At 58.3% G+C, this 17,576-nt stretch overlaps 2 protein-coding genes across 2 annotated transcripts; one reads left to right on the top strand and one right to left on the bottom strand.

The window, feature by feature from the left end:
- The first annotated feature begins 10,183 nt into the window (after positions 1-10,183).
- On the top strand, positions 10,184-12,277 carry SLC16A11 (solute carrier family 16 member 11). The gene is made up of 5 exons (XM_062174974.1): positions 10,184-10,287; positions 10,494-10,701; positions 10,920-11,063; positions 11,149-11,916; positions 12,003-12,277. The coding sequence occupies exons 2-5, from the start codon at positions 10,500-10,502 to the stop codon at positions 12,233-12,235; spliced, it is 1,347 nt and encodes a 448-aa protein (XP_062030958.1). The 5' UTR covers positions 10,184-10,287; positions 10,494-10,499; the 3' UTR covers positions 12,236-12,277.
- SLC16A13 (solute carrier family 16 member 13) lies at positions 12,182-16,092 on the bottom strand. Its single transcript, XM_062174973.1, has 4 exons — positions 15,894-16,092; positions 15,612-15,755; positions 13,954-14,691; positions 12,182-13,273 (listed from the first exon to the last, which is right to left on the bottom strand). The coding sequence occupies exons 1-4, from the start codon at positions 16,090-16,092 to the stop codon at positions 13,071-13,073; spliced, it is 1,284 nt and encodes a 427-aa protein (XP_062030957.1). The 3' UTR covers positions 12,182-13,070.
- Positions 16,093-17,576: the final 1,484 nt, after the last annotated feature.

The following is a 17,576-nucleotide window of genomic DNA, read 5'->3' as shown; positions in this document are numbered from 1 at the left end:
GGCCCTGTTGTTATCCTCTGGGTGTTTGGGCTGTTGTCACAAAAATACCTCCAGTGGGAAATTTACAAGCAACGGGCAGTCATTGAAAACTGTCATGGAGGCTGGGGGGGGGGCCGAGGCCCAGGCTCCGGCGGCCTCCACAAGGGTGTGCGCTCTGCTTCGTGGGCACTGCCTTCCAGCTGTGTCTTCCGCACAGTAGAAAGGCAGACAAGCTCCCCGGGCCGTTTTATTATAAAGGCACTAAGGCCACTCCCGCAGGCTCCACCCTCAAGGCCTAATCGTCTGCTAATGGCTCTGCCTCTTAATACTACGTCATTGGGCATTTGATTTTATGAATTGTTGGTGGATGCAAACATTCAGTCCATAGCAGTTGTCACTTTATGTGTGTGTGTATGTTATGTGACAGTCATTGCACAGAGAGGTTAAATAATTTCCTCAAGGTCACAGTAAAGGGCAAAGGTAGAACTTGAACCCAGTTTGCTTCCAGAGTTCCTGCTCCTACCACACCACACTACCTCTCCATATTGAGTGTATTAAACTCACATTCCACACTAAATACAATGTTTTCACCATTAAGATTTTTTTAAAGATTAACTTATTTATTTGAAGGTCAGAGTTACGCAGAGAGAGAAGTCTTCCATCTGCTAGTTCACTCCCCAGTTGGCTGCAACAGCCAGAGCTGCACTGATCCAAAGCCAGGAGCCAGGAGCTTACTCTGGGTCTCCCACATGGGTGCAGGGGCCCAAGGACTTGGGCCATCTTCCACTGCTTTCCCAGGCCTTAGCAAAGAACTGGATGGGAAGTGGAACAGCTGGGACTTGAAATGGTGCCCATATGGGATGCTGGCCCTGCAGGTGGCAGCTTTTACCCACTGCCCCACAGCACCAGCCCCACCATTAAGATTTTTTAAAAGATTTTTCTTAGTACCACAAGGAACTCATTGAATTTATGATTGATTTCCCAGCAATCATGATGAATATTTTAGAAACCCTTGCAAATGAGAAAAATCAATCAACAAATCATTTTCCAAGGTAATGAGGATTTAGGGCTCTGAAATGTAACAAAGAAATGGACTACTATCAGGTTTTGTAGACGTTTACTTAGGCATTTAGAAATTCACGATTTGGGATTTTCAGTTTCATTTTGGTATCTTGAAGTCCATCAGCTTTGTCAGCGGAGGCCGCGCTTCTGTAAGCCCTGGAAGGGCTCCAGCCCAGAGACAGGGGTCGGACCAGCTCTCTTTAAGGATAAGGAAAGAAACTCAGAAACCTCAAACCGCCTAAGAGCAGCCTGATTTCACGTGAGGGTGTGAGTCCAGCACCCGCTGCTCGGACCTGAATCTTTGCCCTACTCCCCAGCTCCCAGAGCCCTGGGCCCGTGGCGGAGTAAACGCCTCTCCCACCACTCCAGACGCCCTCCCCAGGCACCCGGTGGAGGGAGCTGCCCGGGTCTCCACGTGGGTGTGACTTCCCTCCCAGTGAGACACTGACATCACACTGCTGTCAGCACCGCGAGGGACCCCGTGGTGAATTATAGTAAGAGAGCGAGGATGGGAGCTCGAGCTGCTGGTGGAGAAAGCTGGGCAAAGCTGTTTGTCTGAATGGGACAGACAGCCCGCCCTTAGGAAGAGACACTGCCAGGACATAGAACCCTTTGAAGGTGGAGGAGAGGCAGAGGCTTTGCAGAGGGAGGGACTTTGAATTGTGGGCAGGGGCAAAGGAGATTCATAGCTTGGGATCCTGGCATCCCATATCGGCAGAGCGCTGGTTTGAGTCCTGGCCGCTGCACTTCCAATCCAGCTTCCTGCTGGTGCACCAGGGAAGCCAGCAGAGGATGGCCCAAGCAGATGGGTCCCTGCACCCACATGGGACACCCGGATGGAGCTCCTGGCTCCTGGCTTTGGTGTGGCCCAGCCCTAGTTCTTGAGGCCATTTGGGAAATGAGCCAGTGACTAGGAGATCTCTTTCTCCATCTCTCCCTCTCTCTTTCAAATAAATAAATAATAAAAAAATTATTAAAGGAGAGTCAAAGCAGACAAGGGCCCTCTGTGGAGCGGTGATGGCATGGAGGGCTGCCTGGTATTGGCAGCCACCTTGGGACTCTAACAGGGCTTGGCCAGGCCCAGCTCCACTCCCTGCAGTGTCCACACGGGGCGAGGAAACAGGCACCCGTTGCTTCCTTGGCCCTGTGTCACACCCTCCAGGGAGTGTCACTCACTGACTTCCCCGCCGCTGCCAGATACCTGTTGTGTAGTCCCAGCTCCTCCCAACTCGCTTCTGGCCCTGGCCCACGTCGGTCGGCGGGGAAGGAGATGTAGCCACAGCAGGCTGAGGCTGAGCTGTTTGTTTGTTTTAGATTTATTTGCTTGAAAGGCGGAGTTACAGAGAGATCTTCCATCCACTTCCCAGTTAGAGAGAGCCAACAGCCAGGAACTAGGAGCTTCTTCCAGGTCTCCCACGTGGGTAGCAGGGGCCCAGTGACTTGGCCATCCTCCGCGGCTTTTCCCAAGTGCATCAGCAGGGAGCTGGCTGGGGACTAGAGCAGCCGCCTGCCGTGCCACGGTGCCAGTCCTGCGGCTGTCTTTTAAGTCAGCGGCAGAGGTCTCAGGCTGGGACTGGGAAGGCAGATAAATGGGACCAGAAAGCTCAGAGGTGGCTGAAAGGTGGAGCCAGAACAAACAGTACCCGCTGGTACTTTCTGGCCTGACTTACCCTCTCAATCAGGACAGGAGGTGCACGGGGGCAGGAGCAGAGATGGGTCTGGGTAGAGATGGAGGAGTAGGAACACGGGATGGAACGAGGGCCCTGCATCGTGGTGCAGTGGCTTAAGCAGCCTGTGTGCTGGTGTCCCCTTTCGGATCACCAGTTTGAGTCCCAGCTGCTCCGCTTCCCAGCCAGCTCTCTGCTAATGCGCCTGGGAGAGCAGTGGAAGATGGCCCAAGTGCTTGGGGGCCCCTGCACCTGTGTGGGCGACCAGGATGGAGTTCCTGGCTCCTGGCTTTGTCCTGGCCCAGCCCTGGTGTTGGAAGATCTTTCTTTTCTATCTTTCCCTCTCTCTGTAACTATGCCATTCAAACAAATAAAAATAAATCTTAAGAGAAAGGAAGAAATGGGAGGGGGATGACAACCTGGAGGGCTTGCCCTGCATCCGGGGCTGTGCTGGGTCCTCTCCAGGCTGCGCTTCACCCGAGGGTGACCTCAGGGGTGCCTGAAACCAGCGGCCAGACTTTCAGAAACTCACCAGTCCATTGCTTCTCTGGACGCACACGTGCTGTGGCCACGGGGGAGTCCCTTTCCTGTGATAACCGTCTCTGGGAGTTGGGCTAAGCCAGTTTTAGGACATTTGGAGCGGCCTTGCATCTGAACTGCTTCCTTTGTGTGAGCAGCTCCCCAGGGGCGGGTTAGGCCACCACCTGCAGCACCAGCATCACACACGGTGGGCACTGCTTCGTATCCTGGCTGCTCTGAGTCCAATCCAGCTCCCTGCTATGGCCTGGGAAAGCAGCGGAGGATGGTCCAAGTACCCTTCAGCCCCTGCACCCACGTGGGAGACCCAGAAGTTCCTGGTGCCTGGCTTTGGCCTGGCCCAGCCCTGGTTGTTGTGGCCATTTGGGTAGCGAAACAGTTGATGGAAGACCTCTCTCTCTCTCTCTCTAACTCTTTCAAATAGATAAATAAAATGTTTAAAGCTTATTTAGAGCTGCACGCACCCTTCCCATTGAAAAGGAAAGAAGAAATCCCACAGGGCAGGCATTGGTGCTACAGTCTAGCCACCACTTGGCAAGCCCCCACTCCATATCAGAGTGCCTGGCTCAAGGTTGTGCTCGACACTCAATCCCAACTTCCTGCTGATCCACACCCCGGGAGGCAGCAGGTGCTGGCTCAGGTCCGTGGTCCTTGCCGCCCACGTGGGAGACCCGGATCGAGTTCCCAGCTCCTGGCTTTGGCCTGGCCTTGCTGTAATTGTTGTGAATATTTCAGGAGTGAACCAGTGGGAGGGATCTCTCTCTCTCTCTCTCTCTCTCTCTCTCTCGTTTCTCTCTCTCTGCCTTTCAAATAAATAAAATAAAAACCTAATTTAAAAAGGACCTCCCTGAAAATCCACGGTGTTCCCTTTCCTGGTGCTCCTCCCAGCCAGGATGAGAGCACGTGGCCAAGGTTCAGGTGGTCGGCACCCCTGCCCTGGACTTGGACTTGGGGGCTCCAGGCACAGAGGAGCGGCGGGGGCAGCTTCCAGGCCCAGCGGCCGACGAGGGCTGCCAGCAGCGACCTCTAGTGTCCTGTGGGGGCAGCGATGGCTCTAGCAGCCTGGTTAGACTTCTGGCAGTCCCTGCCTCTGCCATGCCTGGTTCGGAAGCCCTCTTGATATTTTGTGAGCTATCCAGCACCCTGTAATCAATCACTTCTTCCCTCAGACATGTCTGATTTAGGGCTCATGGCTTACAACTGAGCCGTATACGTTGGCCACAGTCCCAGAAGCAGAATGTGCCAGAAAAGACACAAATGGGTACTTAAGACCAAAGCCTTCAGCTGGTTACGGCCCCCACTGTCCCTGATTACTGCCCTGGGATCGGGCTATGCACAGAGACCCCCGAGGCAGCCCCTCCAGACCCATAGCAGCTGGGGGTGGTGACAGCCGCGGGAGAGGACTGGGTTGGAGGAGGCTCGGGGGACAGATTTGCTGAGAGGTGGTGGACAGTGAAGAGAGGCGGGCTCGCATCCCGAGCCAGGCCTTCCCCACAGCCCCACCTCTGTTCCATCACCAGGCTGCCCAGCCCAAGTGCTGACACAAGGCTCGGGGACTCAGCTGGGTTCCCTACGCGTCCGCCCAGTGCGGTCATCCACGCAGGCTCGTTCCTGTGCACAGCCAGCGCCCTCACCCCGCTGTCTCAGCCGTCGCCATGGCTGTGCTCCCCGGCCCCAGGCCACACACTTGGAGCCTGGTGTCTGGTGCCCCTTCGCGAGTCTTGTTCTTCTTCCGCCTTTGCAGGGTCTGGGTCTGGGGGCTGTGCTCCGCGCTGGCTTCCCCTGGCCTGGTTTCTGGGTGAGTTGGGGAGATGATGGTGAGGGACGGCTCTGCTAGGACTCAGGGGCCCAACATCAGCTGAAGCAAACACTGGCAAGCCTCTGCTTTCTTTGAGAAAAAAAGATTGTTTATTTGAAAGACAGAGATCAGTAGTGCAAGTCCTCTCTAAGGCCACCCCCAGAGGGGACAAGAGGGTGATGTCACTGCAGGCTGAGACGTCTTGGGGGAGGGGGCAGATGGGGAGCTGTGTGGTCAGGGGGCACTTCCCGGAGGAAGGGGCTCCCTGACACCCCGGCGGCTAACCCGCTGAGATACTAACTCCATATCTCTTCCTAGGGAGTTCATTTTTCTCCTGAAGAGAGACAGAAAAGTTAAATAATTGATTGAGTCACTTACAGTGTTGCTTTCCTATGGAAACATGCATCAGAGATTGTTTTAGAGTGGAACGTGGGGTGGGGGCTTGGTGCAGTGGTGGATACTGCTCAGGAGCCCCCATCCCGTATGTGGGTGCTTGGGTTCGAGTCCTGCCTCTGCTTCCAATTCCAGCTTCCCGCTGATGTGCACCCTGGGAGGCAGCAGGTGATGGCTCAAGTCCTTGGGTCCCTGCTACCCTCGTGGGAGACCTGGATGGAGTTCCTGGCTTCAGCCTGGCCCCACCCCAGATGTTGTAGGCATTTGGGGAGAGAACCAGTGCATGGGAGATCTTTCTCTTTTGGTCTCAGAATCTCTACGTTTGAAATGAAATGAAAGTAAACCATAAAATAGAATGTAAAATTCCGTATGAATGTTCAACCTAAAGCAAGACATTCAGAGCTTCCTGTCACCCCCCAGACTTTTCTGTCATTTGGCAGTGGCCTGCGTCCTCTCCCCTTTGGCTTCAGCTGCCAGGATCGTGGACGCCGCTGCAGTGGACATTTCCACAAGTATTAGCTTCTGGAAAAACAGCCGAGTTTCTCTAACGGCCCCTCTGAGCCCTTCCAGACGGAGCCCCTGCCCCGGCAGCCTCATCCCACATGGTTCTCCTACACACGCTCTGTTCTCTGCACAGCGGCTGTTTCCAGCTCCCCAAACAAGGAGCGCCGTGCCAAGCTGGTTCCTGCCTTTGTGATCTGCCACAGGCGGCTCCCTTTGCCTGAATGCCCCCGCCTCCACATCCATCTGGCAAACTCCTACTCACCCTGCAAGACCCAGCTCAAGGGGCCCCTCTTCTGTGAAGCCACCCAGCAGCCCAAGAAGCAGAATGAGTCTACGGTGTGTGTGGCCCTCTCTGTGTGCTGAGGGTTCTTTATTAAAAAAAAATTATTTATTTCAAAGGCAGAGTGACAGATTGTGCATGTGTGTCAGGAAAAGAGAGAGAGAGAGATAGAGAGAGAGAGAGAGAGAGAGAGAGAGAGAGAATCTTCCGTTTGCTGGTTCCACTCCCCAAATTCTTGGAAAAGCCAAGGCTGGGCCAGCACAATGCCAGGAGCCTGGAACTCCATCAGGGTCTTCCACAGGGGTGGCAAAGATCCAAGCACTTGGGGGTCCCCTGCTGCCTTCCCAGGCACGTTAGCAGGAAACTGGATCAGAAGCGCAGCAGCCAGGACCTGGGTGGGCACTCGATAAGGGACATGGGTGTACCGAGTGACAGCTTAACCTGCTGTACCACAATACCCATAGGTGTCTATAAATACTTTGCATGAAGAATCAAATGAATAAAATGTATTCTGACTCCTTTCTTTTCTCTCTCTCTCTCCACCCCCCTCTCCTCTCCCTCTCATCAAGTTAGGGAGACCAGAAGTAGGTGATGGAGCAATAGTTAATTCACCACTTTGAATGCCTGCACCCCACATCAGAGGGCCTGGGTTCAAGTCCCGGCTCTGCTCCTGACTCCAGCCTCCTGGGAGGCAGCAGGCGATGGCCCAAGTCCTTGTGTCCCTGCCACTCACGAGGGAGATTTGGATTGAGTTTTCTGCTCCTGGCTTTGCCTTGACCCAGTCCTGGTTGTTTTAGGGATCTCCAAAAGATTGAGAGATTTTTCTCTGTCTCTGTTTCTTGCTCTCTCTTTTCTTCTCTAACTTAAAAAAATAATAATATGGAGACCAGCATTTTCTCATAAGCTTTGGAAAACAGTAAGGAAAACATTTATCACAAATAAACCCACAATTTTTTCCATTTAATTTCCTTATAGTTATTTGCATCTTTTAAAAAAAAGATTTATTTATTTGAAAGGCAGAGTTACATATAGAGGGAAAGAGAGATGGGGGGTGGGTCTTCCATCTGCTGGTTCACTCCCCAATTGGCAATCCAAAGCCAGGAGCCAGGAGCTTTGTCCGGTCTCCCACACAGGTGCAGGGGCCCAAGCACTTGGGCCATCTTCTACTGCTTTCCCAGGCCACAGCAGAGAGCTGGATTGGAAGTGGAGCAGCTGGGACTAGAACCGGCGCCCATATGGGATGCCGGTGCTGCAGGCGACGGCTTTACCCCCTACACCACAGCGCCAGCCCCCATCTTTTTTCTTTTTTAAGATTTTATTTATTTATTTGAGAGGTAGAGTTACAGAGAGAGAGAGGGACAGAGAGGAAGATTTTCCATCCGCTGGTTCACTCCCCAATTGGCTGCAATGGCTGGAGCTGCGCTGATCTGAAGCCAGGAGCCAGGAGCTTCTTCCAGTCTCCCACGTGGGTGCAAGCACTTAGGCCATATTCACTGCTTTCCCAGGCCATAGCAGAGAGCTGGATCAGAAGTGGAGCAGCCAGGACTAGAACTGGCGCCCATATGGGATGCTGGCACCACAGGCAGAGGTTTAGCCCATTACACCACCGCGCAGGCCCCATGATTCGCATCTGGTTCTGCTAAGAACTCAGCAGCTCAGCGTGGTTCCGTGACCCCGAGGTATCAGAAGTGAACAGCTGGGGGGGAGGGGCAGTGTGCTACAGGGGCAGCCAGCTTCCTCCGAGTGACAACAGCAGCCACAGGCTGACGCTTCGTGTCTCTTATTTACACACTCAGCTGACCCTTATCACAATCCTAAGGGGAAACTGAGGCACAGAGGGCTAAGGGACGTCCTCACGACCACACAGCTCGTACGTGGTACAGCTGGGATTAAAATCCAGGAGCTCTGTGAGCAAAAGTTGCCAATTTTGGGTGCTGGTATTGTGGCGTAGCTGGGAAAGCCGGTGCTGCCTGCAATGCCCCCATCCCGTATGGACTCCAGTTTGAGTCCTGGCTGCTTCACTTCCAAATCCAGCTCCCTGCTGATGTGCCTAGGAAAGAAGTGGAATATGGCCCCAGTCCTTGTGGCCCCTGCACCCATCTGGGGAATCTGGACAGAGCTCCTGACCCCTGGCTTTGGCCTGGCCCAGGCCTGGCTGTTGTGGCCATTTGGGGAGTGAACCAGTGGATGGAAGATCTCTCTCCCTCCCTCCCTTTCTCTGTAACTGCCTTTGAAATAAATAAATATTTAAAAAAAGAAAAAAAAAGAGGGCGATTTTGGCCACGGTTAAGGAGCTCGAGGTAGAAGAGGACTGCCCTTTCGCATCCGCCAGGTCTGGAGGACGCCTCTCGGCTCACGGGAACGCTGCAAAGGCGCTCAGCGTCACGGCACAGTTTCCAGACCCAGACGCCTGGCTCCTCTTGGACTGCATTTCACCTTCACCACAGAGGGATTCTTCGCACAGCAGAGCGGGGCGGCAGCCACCCCAGGAAGCTGGCCACCTGTCCAGCAGGTGTCTGAGGGCCCGCTGGCCCCACCTCCTGGAGCAGCTTTCAAAACAGGACTTCAGCCTGGGGAAACCGGTGGGGCCACTTTCCTAAGGTGTACGTGGCAGGACCTCAAACCCTTCCAGGAGACTTGCAAGCGGACAGCCAAAATCCAGAAGCCAGCAGACGGATCCACGCAGCAGGTGCAAAGCTCACAGCTGATGGGAGGGTGCATGAGAGAGGGGAAGGGGGTGGAAGGCACAGGTAGCCCAGGTCGACTTTCTTATTGCAAAAGGCCTTAAACACATAGGACAGGCGTTTGGCGGCCCCAACCCCGCAGAGGCCACGCCCCCTCCCCTGGGGGGCCACCCCTCCTCCCAGGGGCCACGCTGTTTCCCCCGGCTTGGAGGTCTGAAGCAGCTGTTGGTCTTTTCCTCCCAGGCGGGGCCTTTCTCAACAGTTAGGAAACACTGCCATCTCGTGGCCGTGCGTTGATAACGCGCCCACCTGCAGGCGGCTGAATTTTGTTGTGTTTAATAATGAAAGCAAGCAACACATCAGATAGGAACAGCTGAAGTAAACCCCATGTGAATCTATTTTTTAAAAAAAATACGTCTTGTCAAGTTTTTTAAGAGGCCAGTACCCGAGTTTTAATTCTGATTTTTTTTTTCTTTGCTTTTTTCCAATTCTAGCCTAAGGCTTTAGAGATTCTAAGGCCAGGGTCTCTTCCAGCCCAGGTTTGAGAGTTACACACTCTTGGCTCTGCAAAGGCTGGGTCTTTTGCAGGGCAGTGTGCACCAAACGCCCCTCAGGCGACTGCCTTCCACTGCCCAGGTCTCTTCTCCCCGTGTGGTCCCGCAGCCGGACAGACCTAAACACTCCCGCCACTTTTGAGCTGAGCGATTTGGGGCGCTCGGGTGCTCTGCCAACTGGGGGTGCCATCTTCGTCCTGGCGCTACTGAGAGGATGAAACCATCATCTGTGTACAGAGAGTGCTTGGCACACCGCGGGTCCCTCTCCCCGTGCCCTGGGGACTTGACCCCGGCTCTGTGATTTGCCGTCGGGGATCTACCTGCTTCTAGGATTTACCTGGTCTTGGGCCCCTGAAACAAACCCACTCATCCCCTCTGGCCTTGGCCATCACTCCGATTTCCGTGCGTTGGCAGCAGGCCCAGGGCCGCCTCGGGCTTGGAGCGAGCACCTCTGCTCCGCGCGCAGCTGCCGGCAGGTGCGTGGGCGCAGGCCGGGCGCGGCGGCGGGCGGGCGGGGCGGGGCGGCTCTCGGTGCCCGCCGCTCCCTATCCTGGCGCTGCCGGCTGCGTGTGGATAATTCGATCCCCGTGGGGCTCGGCGGCAGGCCTCACCCGCAGCCCGGCGGATTGGCTGCCGGTCTCGGCTCGCCCCCGCCCTCCCGTACCCCTAGCGTCCCAGGTGGCTCGGGCCCCTGCGGGGATCTCTGTTTACCGAGCAGGCCCGTCCAGGCTGGGCTCCCGCTCGGCTCTCTCCCCTCCGGGGCCCCGCCCGCCCGGGAAGCGAGGAGAAAACCGAGCCCTCCCCTTCCCCCACCGCCCGGAGAGGTCGGGTAAGGGGGAGAGGGCGTGGGTAGGGGGGAGGGTCCTGCCGTCCAGGCCCCCGGGGCCGCGCGCGCACGGACCCAGAAGTTCTGCCACCTCACGCTCGGGCTCTGGAGTCCCCCACCTGCCCAGGCATGCTCAGGGCCAGCGGCTGGACCCCGGGGATGCCCGCGCCCTGGCAGCCTCCACTCACTGGCGTTTCTCCACCCCGCAGACGGCCATGACCGCCAAGCCGGCCGGACCCCCGGACGGGGGCTGGGGCTGGGTGGTGGCGGCCGCGGCCTTCTTGGTGAACGGGCTCTCCTACGGGCTCCTGCGTTCTTTGGGCCTCGCCCTCCCTGCCCTCGCCGAACACTTTGACCGCAGCGCCCAGGACACGGCGTGGGTCAGCGCCCTGGCCCTGGCCGTGCAGCAGGCAGCCAGTGAGGGGGGGCCCGAGGGGGAGGGGGCGCGGGCGCGTAACGGCGGGAGACTCCCCGATGAGTAGGCGACCGGCACAACCGAGTTCTAGAAAGGAGTGGGGCTGGAGGTCGAGGGGAGGGGCTGTCAGGCCGGGGGGGTCGGGCACACTGGCCGGGACAAGCGCTGCAGAGTTTGGGGGCCCAGGGGCGTGTCTTGCGGTGACTCCGCCCCTTTCCAGGCCCAGTGGGCAGCGCCCTGAGCACGCGCTGGGGGTCGCGCCCGGTGGTGATGGTTGGGGGCGTCCTGACTTCGCTGGGCTTCGTCTTCTCGGCTTTCGCGGGAAGTCTGCTGCACCTGTACCTCGGCCTGGGCCTCCTCGCCGGTGAGGGAGGGGAGCGGGGTGGCGGACGGAGGGCTGGGGGAGCAGGCTGGGGCCGCCGCGCTCACCCCGCCCTGTCCACTCGCAGGCTCCGGCTGGGCCCTGGCGTTCGCGCCTGCCCTGGGCACCCTCTCGCGCTACTTCTCGCGCCGTCGAGTCTTGGCGGTGGGGCTGGCGCTCACGGGCAATGGGGCCTCCTCGCTGCTGCTGGCGCCCGCCTTGCAGCTCCTCCTGGACACTTTCGGCTGGAGGGGCGCCCTGCTCCTCCTGGGGGCCATCACCCTCCACCTCACTCCCTGCGGCGCCCTGCTGCGCCCCCTGGCCCTCCCTGGCGACTCCCCGAGCCCACCCCGCGGCCCCGTGGCTGCCCTCGGCCTGGGTCTCTTCACGCGTCGGGCCTTCGCAGTCTTCGCTCTGGCCACGGCCCTGATCGGGGGAGGGTACTTCGTCCCCTACGTGCATTTGGCCCCGCACGCTTTGGATCGGGGCCTCGGGGGGTACGGGGCTGCGCTGGTGGTGGCGGTGGCTGCCGTGGCGGATGCGGGCGCCCGGCTGGTCTGCGGGTGGCTAGCGGACCAGGGCTGGGTGCCCCTCCCGCGACTGCTGGCTGTGTTCGGGGGTCTGACCGGACTGGGGTTGCTGGCGGTGGGTCTGGTCCCCGCGACGGAGAGCGAGGAGGGCTGGGGGCGCCCCCTGCTGGCCGCAGCCGGTGCCTACGGGCTGAGCGCCGGCGCTTACGCCCCACTGGTGTTCGGCGTGCTCCCGGGGCTGGTGGGCCTCGGCGGTGTGGTGCAGGCCACGGGGCTGGTGATGATGCTGATGAGCCTGGGGGGCCTCCTGGGCCCGCCCCTGTCAGGTAAGGGCCTGAGCCAGCGGAGTTGCTCCTCAGCACCCTGGGTTCCTGGGCTGCGACGCCCCTAAATTCCTTCACTCCTCCCTCAGGTTTTCTAAGGGACAAGACAGGGGACTTCACCGCCTCCTTCCTAGTGTGCAGCTCTCTCATCCTCTCCGGCAGCGTCATCTACACGGGGCTGCCCGGGGCGCTGCCCACCTGCCGCCACCGGGCCTCCCCTCCAGCCACGCCTCCCCCTGAGAGGGGGCAGCTGCTCCCTGCGCCCCAGGTTGCCCTGCTCTCCCCAGGAGGCCCGCAGGCCACTCTGGACACCACTTGTTGATCCGTTTCCTGTTTGAGTCCAGCCCCCAATAAAGAAATTGTATCCCGTTTTCCTGGTAGCTGCAACTGTTAGCCATTCTAGGGCCCTGAGGCCACTGGACTTAGATAACCAAGATGACTGAGGAACAGGATCCCAGTAGGCCCTGGGGGTGGGGAAGGGTGCTTGTCAGCCTGGTCAGTCCATTCATCTTTCTGTCCAAATCTTTGCCATAACAGGGACTCTGCCATCAGTTTCCATTGTTGCGGGCAGGGAGAGATGCTCAGAGGAGCCACCTGCTCCATGCCCCTTTCCCTTAGGGGATGACCCAGTGTCCCCTGGACTGTTTCCCGCATGTCACAGGGCAGTGGGGCAGAGGAGGGAGGAGCTGTGGCCCTGACAGCAGAGTTCGGGGTTCCGAGCTCCCGGAGCCCTGCCTGGTACTGCCGGGCTGTGACTCCATCCGGTCCCCCTGCTGTTTCTGAGGTGGTGGGGCTCATCTGGGTCCCCTATTCAGTCTCCTCTCAAAGGGCCGACCTTGTTTCCCACACACACGTCTTCCGAGGAGAAACGGGACACAGCAGCAGAGGTCATATGTAAAATGAGTCCAGTCTCCTGGCCGTGGAGTTTTGCAGTGGTTTCGTGGCTCAGTACAGCGGGAACTCCTGGATCCTTCAGGGAAAGTCGAGGGAGCCAAGCAGAAGAACCCTACACAAAATACAAAGGGTTGGCACACCCACTGCGGGAGCCCGGGGCCTGCTCGGAGGGGAGGTAGGCCCAGACTACGAAGGCATCACGGTTCTGGAACAGGGCACTGTCGCGCCCTGGCTGTCTGCACCCGGCACCCTCTGGGTGGCCTTTAGTCCTCTCCAGGCCCCTCCGCCTTGGCCGGGGGGACTCTGGTCTCCAGCGCCTCTGTTCCAGGGGCCTGGGGCCTGGAGGCAGCCGCTGAGAAGCAGAAGAAGTGGGGCAGGGTGAGGAGGACGCCACTCCCAGCCAGGAGGAAGGCCCCAGCCGCCACAAAAGAAGCCGTGTAGTTCCCTGTCATGTCGCGGAGGTAGCCTGGGTCCAGGAGGAGAAGAGAACACAGGTGGGTGAGCTGTTGGCCAGGGTGGAGGGCTCAGGTTCACGTTTCTGGGGCAGGGGAAGACCCAGCAACTCCGAGGAGCTGCGACTCCCAGGGTAGGGCTGGGTGAGCTCGAGAATTCTGGTCACCACCCCCCCACCTGCCCCAACCAAGGGGCCTAGTGTGGTCATTACAGCCACTCTCCTGTCTTCAGCAAGGACTTCTCAGCCAGCCCATGGGGATCCTGGTGAGTTAGCTGTGCCTGTGGCTTTGTTTCGGGCAGCTCTGGCCCCTCTACTCCTTCAGTTAATAGTTAAGAGGGCAAGGCTGTAGGTCTTGGTGTTAAGAGCCTGGAGAACTTTGGCCAAATGGCTAAGAGACCTGGACTAGGGCCCAGTGGGCCAAAGGAGGTGGGAAACACTGGAGGGTCAGGCCTGGCTTGGTCCAGCCTGGTCCCCTGGCAACCCACGCAGTAGGAACCCTGGCAAGGGTTCCCCACGGCTCCTGGGTTTTCACCCAGCCCTTCCCAGTCCCCAAGGACCCATTTCGGGGCTGCTGCGCTTGGTCACGCAGGCTGGAGGCTGTGCCACGTCAAGGGCACATGTCCCCCACGATGAGAACAGTGCCCACCCCCAACTGTGCAGCCCTGGCCCGCCTGGTCACCCCATCCCCTTACCTGACAGAGGAGCCCCCAACAGCCCCCCGATGCTCTCTACCATCTGCACCAGTCCCAGGCCACAGTAAATCCTTGCCGTCCCCACCAGTTCTGGCAGCACGGAGAAGGCCACTGGGGTCAGGGCCCCTGATGAGAAGCCATAGGCCACAGCCAGGACGACCAGGGCTGTGGAGGTGTGGGCCACAGGGAACAGGGCTAGTGACACCCCAGTGAGGGCGCTCCAGAGCATCAGAAGTCGTGTCACGGGCCCTGGGATTGCATCTCCCAGCCAGCCAGAGGCCACGCGCCCCACGAGGTCAGCTATGGCAGCCACGGAGAGCAGGAAGGCAGCAGGCAATGGGTCCCAGCCCAGGTCCTGGAGATGAGCCACCAGGTGCACATAGGGGATGAAGAAGCCGGTGTTGATCAGGGTGAGGGCAACGGTGTAACGGAGGAAGGGGCCTTCGTGGAGGAGGGACATGAGCTGGGCCCCAGGGCCACCCACAGCAGGGTCCTCGGCCAGGGAGAGCGGGCGGAGGAGAGCCCCACAGACCACCAGGTGCAAGGAGAGGGCAGACACGAGCAGCAGGGCCCCTCGCCAAGCGTAGCAGCTGAGCAGCCACTGGAAGAGGGGAGCAAATGCGAATGAGGAGAGGCCCACGCCTGTCAGGGCCAGCCCGGTGGCCAGGGATCGGCGGCGAGAGAAGTAGCGGGACAGGCAGGCCAGGGTTGGCGTGAAGGTCAAGGCCCAGCCAGAGCCTGTCAAAAAAGGAAGAAACGGGGGTTGGGGACTCGTGGTGAGTTTAAGCCACCAGGTCCATGTTCCCAGTGCCCAGTGTAGCCCTTGCTTTGGATCCACAGACCCGGCGGGCGGTCCTGCCTTTGACACCTGCTGGCTGCGAGCCTTGGTGCATTCTATCTCCAACCTCAATCTCCTCTTCTGCACGGTGGGGTTAATATATACTTCCTGGGCTTGTGGAGGATCGGAGCTAATATTTGTAAAGTAACCACAGAACTTTGGAGTTAGACCTGGGCTATGTGGCTCTCACATTTTGAGTTGCATAAGCTTTGAGGGCTTTTCTTTGCGAACAGGATAAAGATATCCATTTACAGCCACATTACCTAGAAGGATTGCATAGTACATTCTGCCTTTTCTCTTCCTGTCCCGCTCGCCATTGGTTTGTATGGAGATACTTCAAAAAACTCATACAAAAATGTATATTATTAAAAAAAAAAACTATACATGAGCTTCCAATTATTTTGTACCAAAACCTATTTTTTAATTTAATTTTTTCCCCTGGACCTTCTGAAGTACCCTTGTATAGCCTAGATTCATCTACTTTAAAAAACAACTTTTATTTGGTTATTTACTTATTTTCATTTTATTTGAAAGGCAGAGGCCCACTACAGCCTCGCTGGGCCTGGCAGAAGCCAGGAGCTGGGAACTCAACCCAGGTCTCCCACGTGGGTGGCAGGGACCCAAGTCTTGAGCCATCACCTGCTGCCCCACAGATGGCTTCCTCCTCTATGGATTAGGATCCCCTAATTTCCCTGCCCTGTTTATCAAGGTAACTTTACCACCTAAGAATTCCCTTCAGGGCACAGGTGCAAGGCAAACTTTCAGTCGCCCCTGGGAGGATCCCCAGGAAGGTTAAAGGACATAGGCCCAGGGGACTCACCTGAGAGCAGCCCAATGCTCAGGTACAGGTGGGTTAAGGAGGTAGCAAAGGAGGCCAGCAGCATCCCCAGCGCGGCCAGGAGGCCGCCACTCATCACCACGGGCCGGGGCCCGAACTTCGTGCTCAGGGCACTGCCCACTGGGCCTGGGGAAGCGGAAGGGGTTCTGCGAGGTCTCAGGCGTCCTCCCCGGCACCCTCCCGCCCCTTCCCTGCCCCGCCCCGCCCCCCATCCTCTCTCCCCTCCGAGGGTCGCGGGGCGCCCGGCCCAGGCGCCGCACTCACTCCCGAACTGCTGCACGGCGATCCCGATGGAGGCGATCCAGGAGACGCGCGCCGCCGGCTCCTCAAAGGCCGCCACGAACTCCACGAAGAAGACGCCGAAGGAGCGCAGCACCCCGAACACCAGCGCGGACTGGAAGAACGCCGAGAGCACCACCATCCAGCCCCAGCCCCCGTCGGGGGGCCCGGCCCTGCGCGCCATCGAGCGGGCGCGGGGCTGCGAACGCGCCCCCCACCCCCGCCCCCGCCTGGCGGCTCGGGACCCAGCGGGCGAAGGAGGCGGCCTGAAAGGGTCGGCGCGGGAGGGCTACCCCCGCCCTAAGCGCCCGGGGGCGTGGAGCAATGGGGCGGACCTCCGTGCTCAGTTAGGGGCCGGGGGGCGTGCCAGTCTCGGGTGCATTATCTGTTTGATCCCCGGAGATGTCACCACCTGGCCACGCCGGCCAACCTCCCGGTCTGCAGCTCGCCAATGAGAACGCGAGACTCCCGGACAGGGGGCGGAGCCAGGAGGGCGGGGCGGGGCTTACAGCTTTGTTCTGGAGCCTGGCGGTAAGCGGGGCGCATGCGTAAGGAGGGGCTTTAGGGAGCCGGAGAGAGTCCCACGTGACGCGGGGACCCACCAGGAGGGTGCTGCCGTCTCCCGATCACTTTGCGGGTGCACTCGTCCGCGGTTCAGCTCCGAGACCCGCAAGGTCAATTGGCGAGTCCACTGGTCCTGAGGCAAGCACTCATTCGTCTAATGAGGGATTCAGGACTTGCAAGGCCACGTGGGGACGAGGGAAGAGGCTGGGAGAGAGGCAGCGTGTCCGTGGCCACTAACACGGACTCCCCCTGCCCCGAGCTCGGATCCCTGAAACGTTCAGAGGCCCAGGGGAGCGGGTTGTGGGGATCCCCGCGTTCATTTCTGCCATGGGAACCCTTTCGTGTTGCTTCTGTCCCCACTAACAGGAAACCTACAGGCCTCAGAGACCAAAAATAACCTGAGAAAGGAAGGGCGGCCGCGAGCTGGGGGTTGGGGGGGAACCAATACTCACACCACCCACCTCTTCCTCATTGGGGCTGCAACCTTTCTAGCCACAACCACTTCCTAGCTAGAGGTCGTTGATCTCCTGATGGGAGAGATTACAGGGGAAGGCTACGACTGGCCACTGGAGCAGCCACCCCTCCCAACCAACCAGTACTCCAAGACCCCCGGTCCTGGAGTCCACCGGCCTCCCTGAGTCCACAGCCGGAGCCACCTGAGCTTCCGCCTCCTTCTAAGTCAAGCTCCCTGGGACGCTGACCTTGAACCGTGGGCTCCAGAAAGGGCAAACGAGAATGGGGGTGAGACACAGCCTATCATCTCCTATGTGGGAAATGGAAATAAGCATCTGTAAATCTCTCCCTCTCTCTCTCTCAGAGATGCAGCAATCAGTATGGCCATGCAACAGTGTTTAACAGCTCAGTCTTTGGAACCAGATCACAGTTCCAGTCTCCACGTCATCACTTATTAACCTGGTCAGGATACTGAACCCTCTCAATGGGTTTCCTCATTATCTGTAGATTACAGATAATAGTACCTACCTTTTACCAATGTTGGGGGGGGGGTTCAATTAGAAAACGTGAATTAAAATGCTTCCTTTAGCAGGTGATAAAGAACATCTCGTGTTGCAGGAGATAATATTAGCCGGTCTGATTTTCAACAGG

Source organism: Lepus europaeus, chromosome 18 (genome assembly GCF_033115175.1).
Source record: "Lepus europaeus isolate LE1 chromosome 18, mLepTim1.pri, whole genome shotgun sequence".
NCBI classification, from domain to species: domain Eukaryota; kingdom Metazoa; phylum Chordata; class Mammalia; order Lagomorpha; family Leporidae; genus Lepus; species Lepus europaeus.
The sequence above is the reverse complement of the archived record's forward strand: the minus strand, read 5'-3'. Positions and strand labels throughout refer to the sequence as shown.

Coding starts and splice junctions, on each gene's coding strand:
- SLC16A11 (XM_062174974.1), top strand. CDS start 10,500: ATGACCGCCAAGCCGGCCGGACCCCCGGACGGGGGCTGGGGCTGGGTG. Junction 10,702..10,919: donor GGCCGTGCAGCAGGCAGCCA/GTGAGGGGGGGC, acceptor GCCCCTTTCCAG/GCCCAGTGGGCAGCGCCCTG. Junction 11,917..12,002: donor CCTGGGCCCGCCCCTGTCAG/GTAAGGGCCTGA, acceptor CTCCTCCCTCAG/GTTTTCTAAGGGACAAGACA.
- SLC16A13 (XM_062174973.1), bottom strand. CDS start 16,092: ATGGCGCGCAGGGCCGGGCCCCCCGACGGGGGCTGGGGCTGGATGGTG. Junction 15,756..15,893: donor CGCCGTGCAGCAGTTCGGGA/GTGAGTGCGGCG, acceptor CCGCTTCCCCAG/GCCCAGTGGGCAGTGCCCTG. Junction 13,274..13,953: donor GTTGGGGGCTCCTCTGTCAG/GTAAGGGGATGG, acceptor TCCTGGACCCAG/GCTACCTCCGCGACATGACA.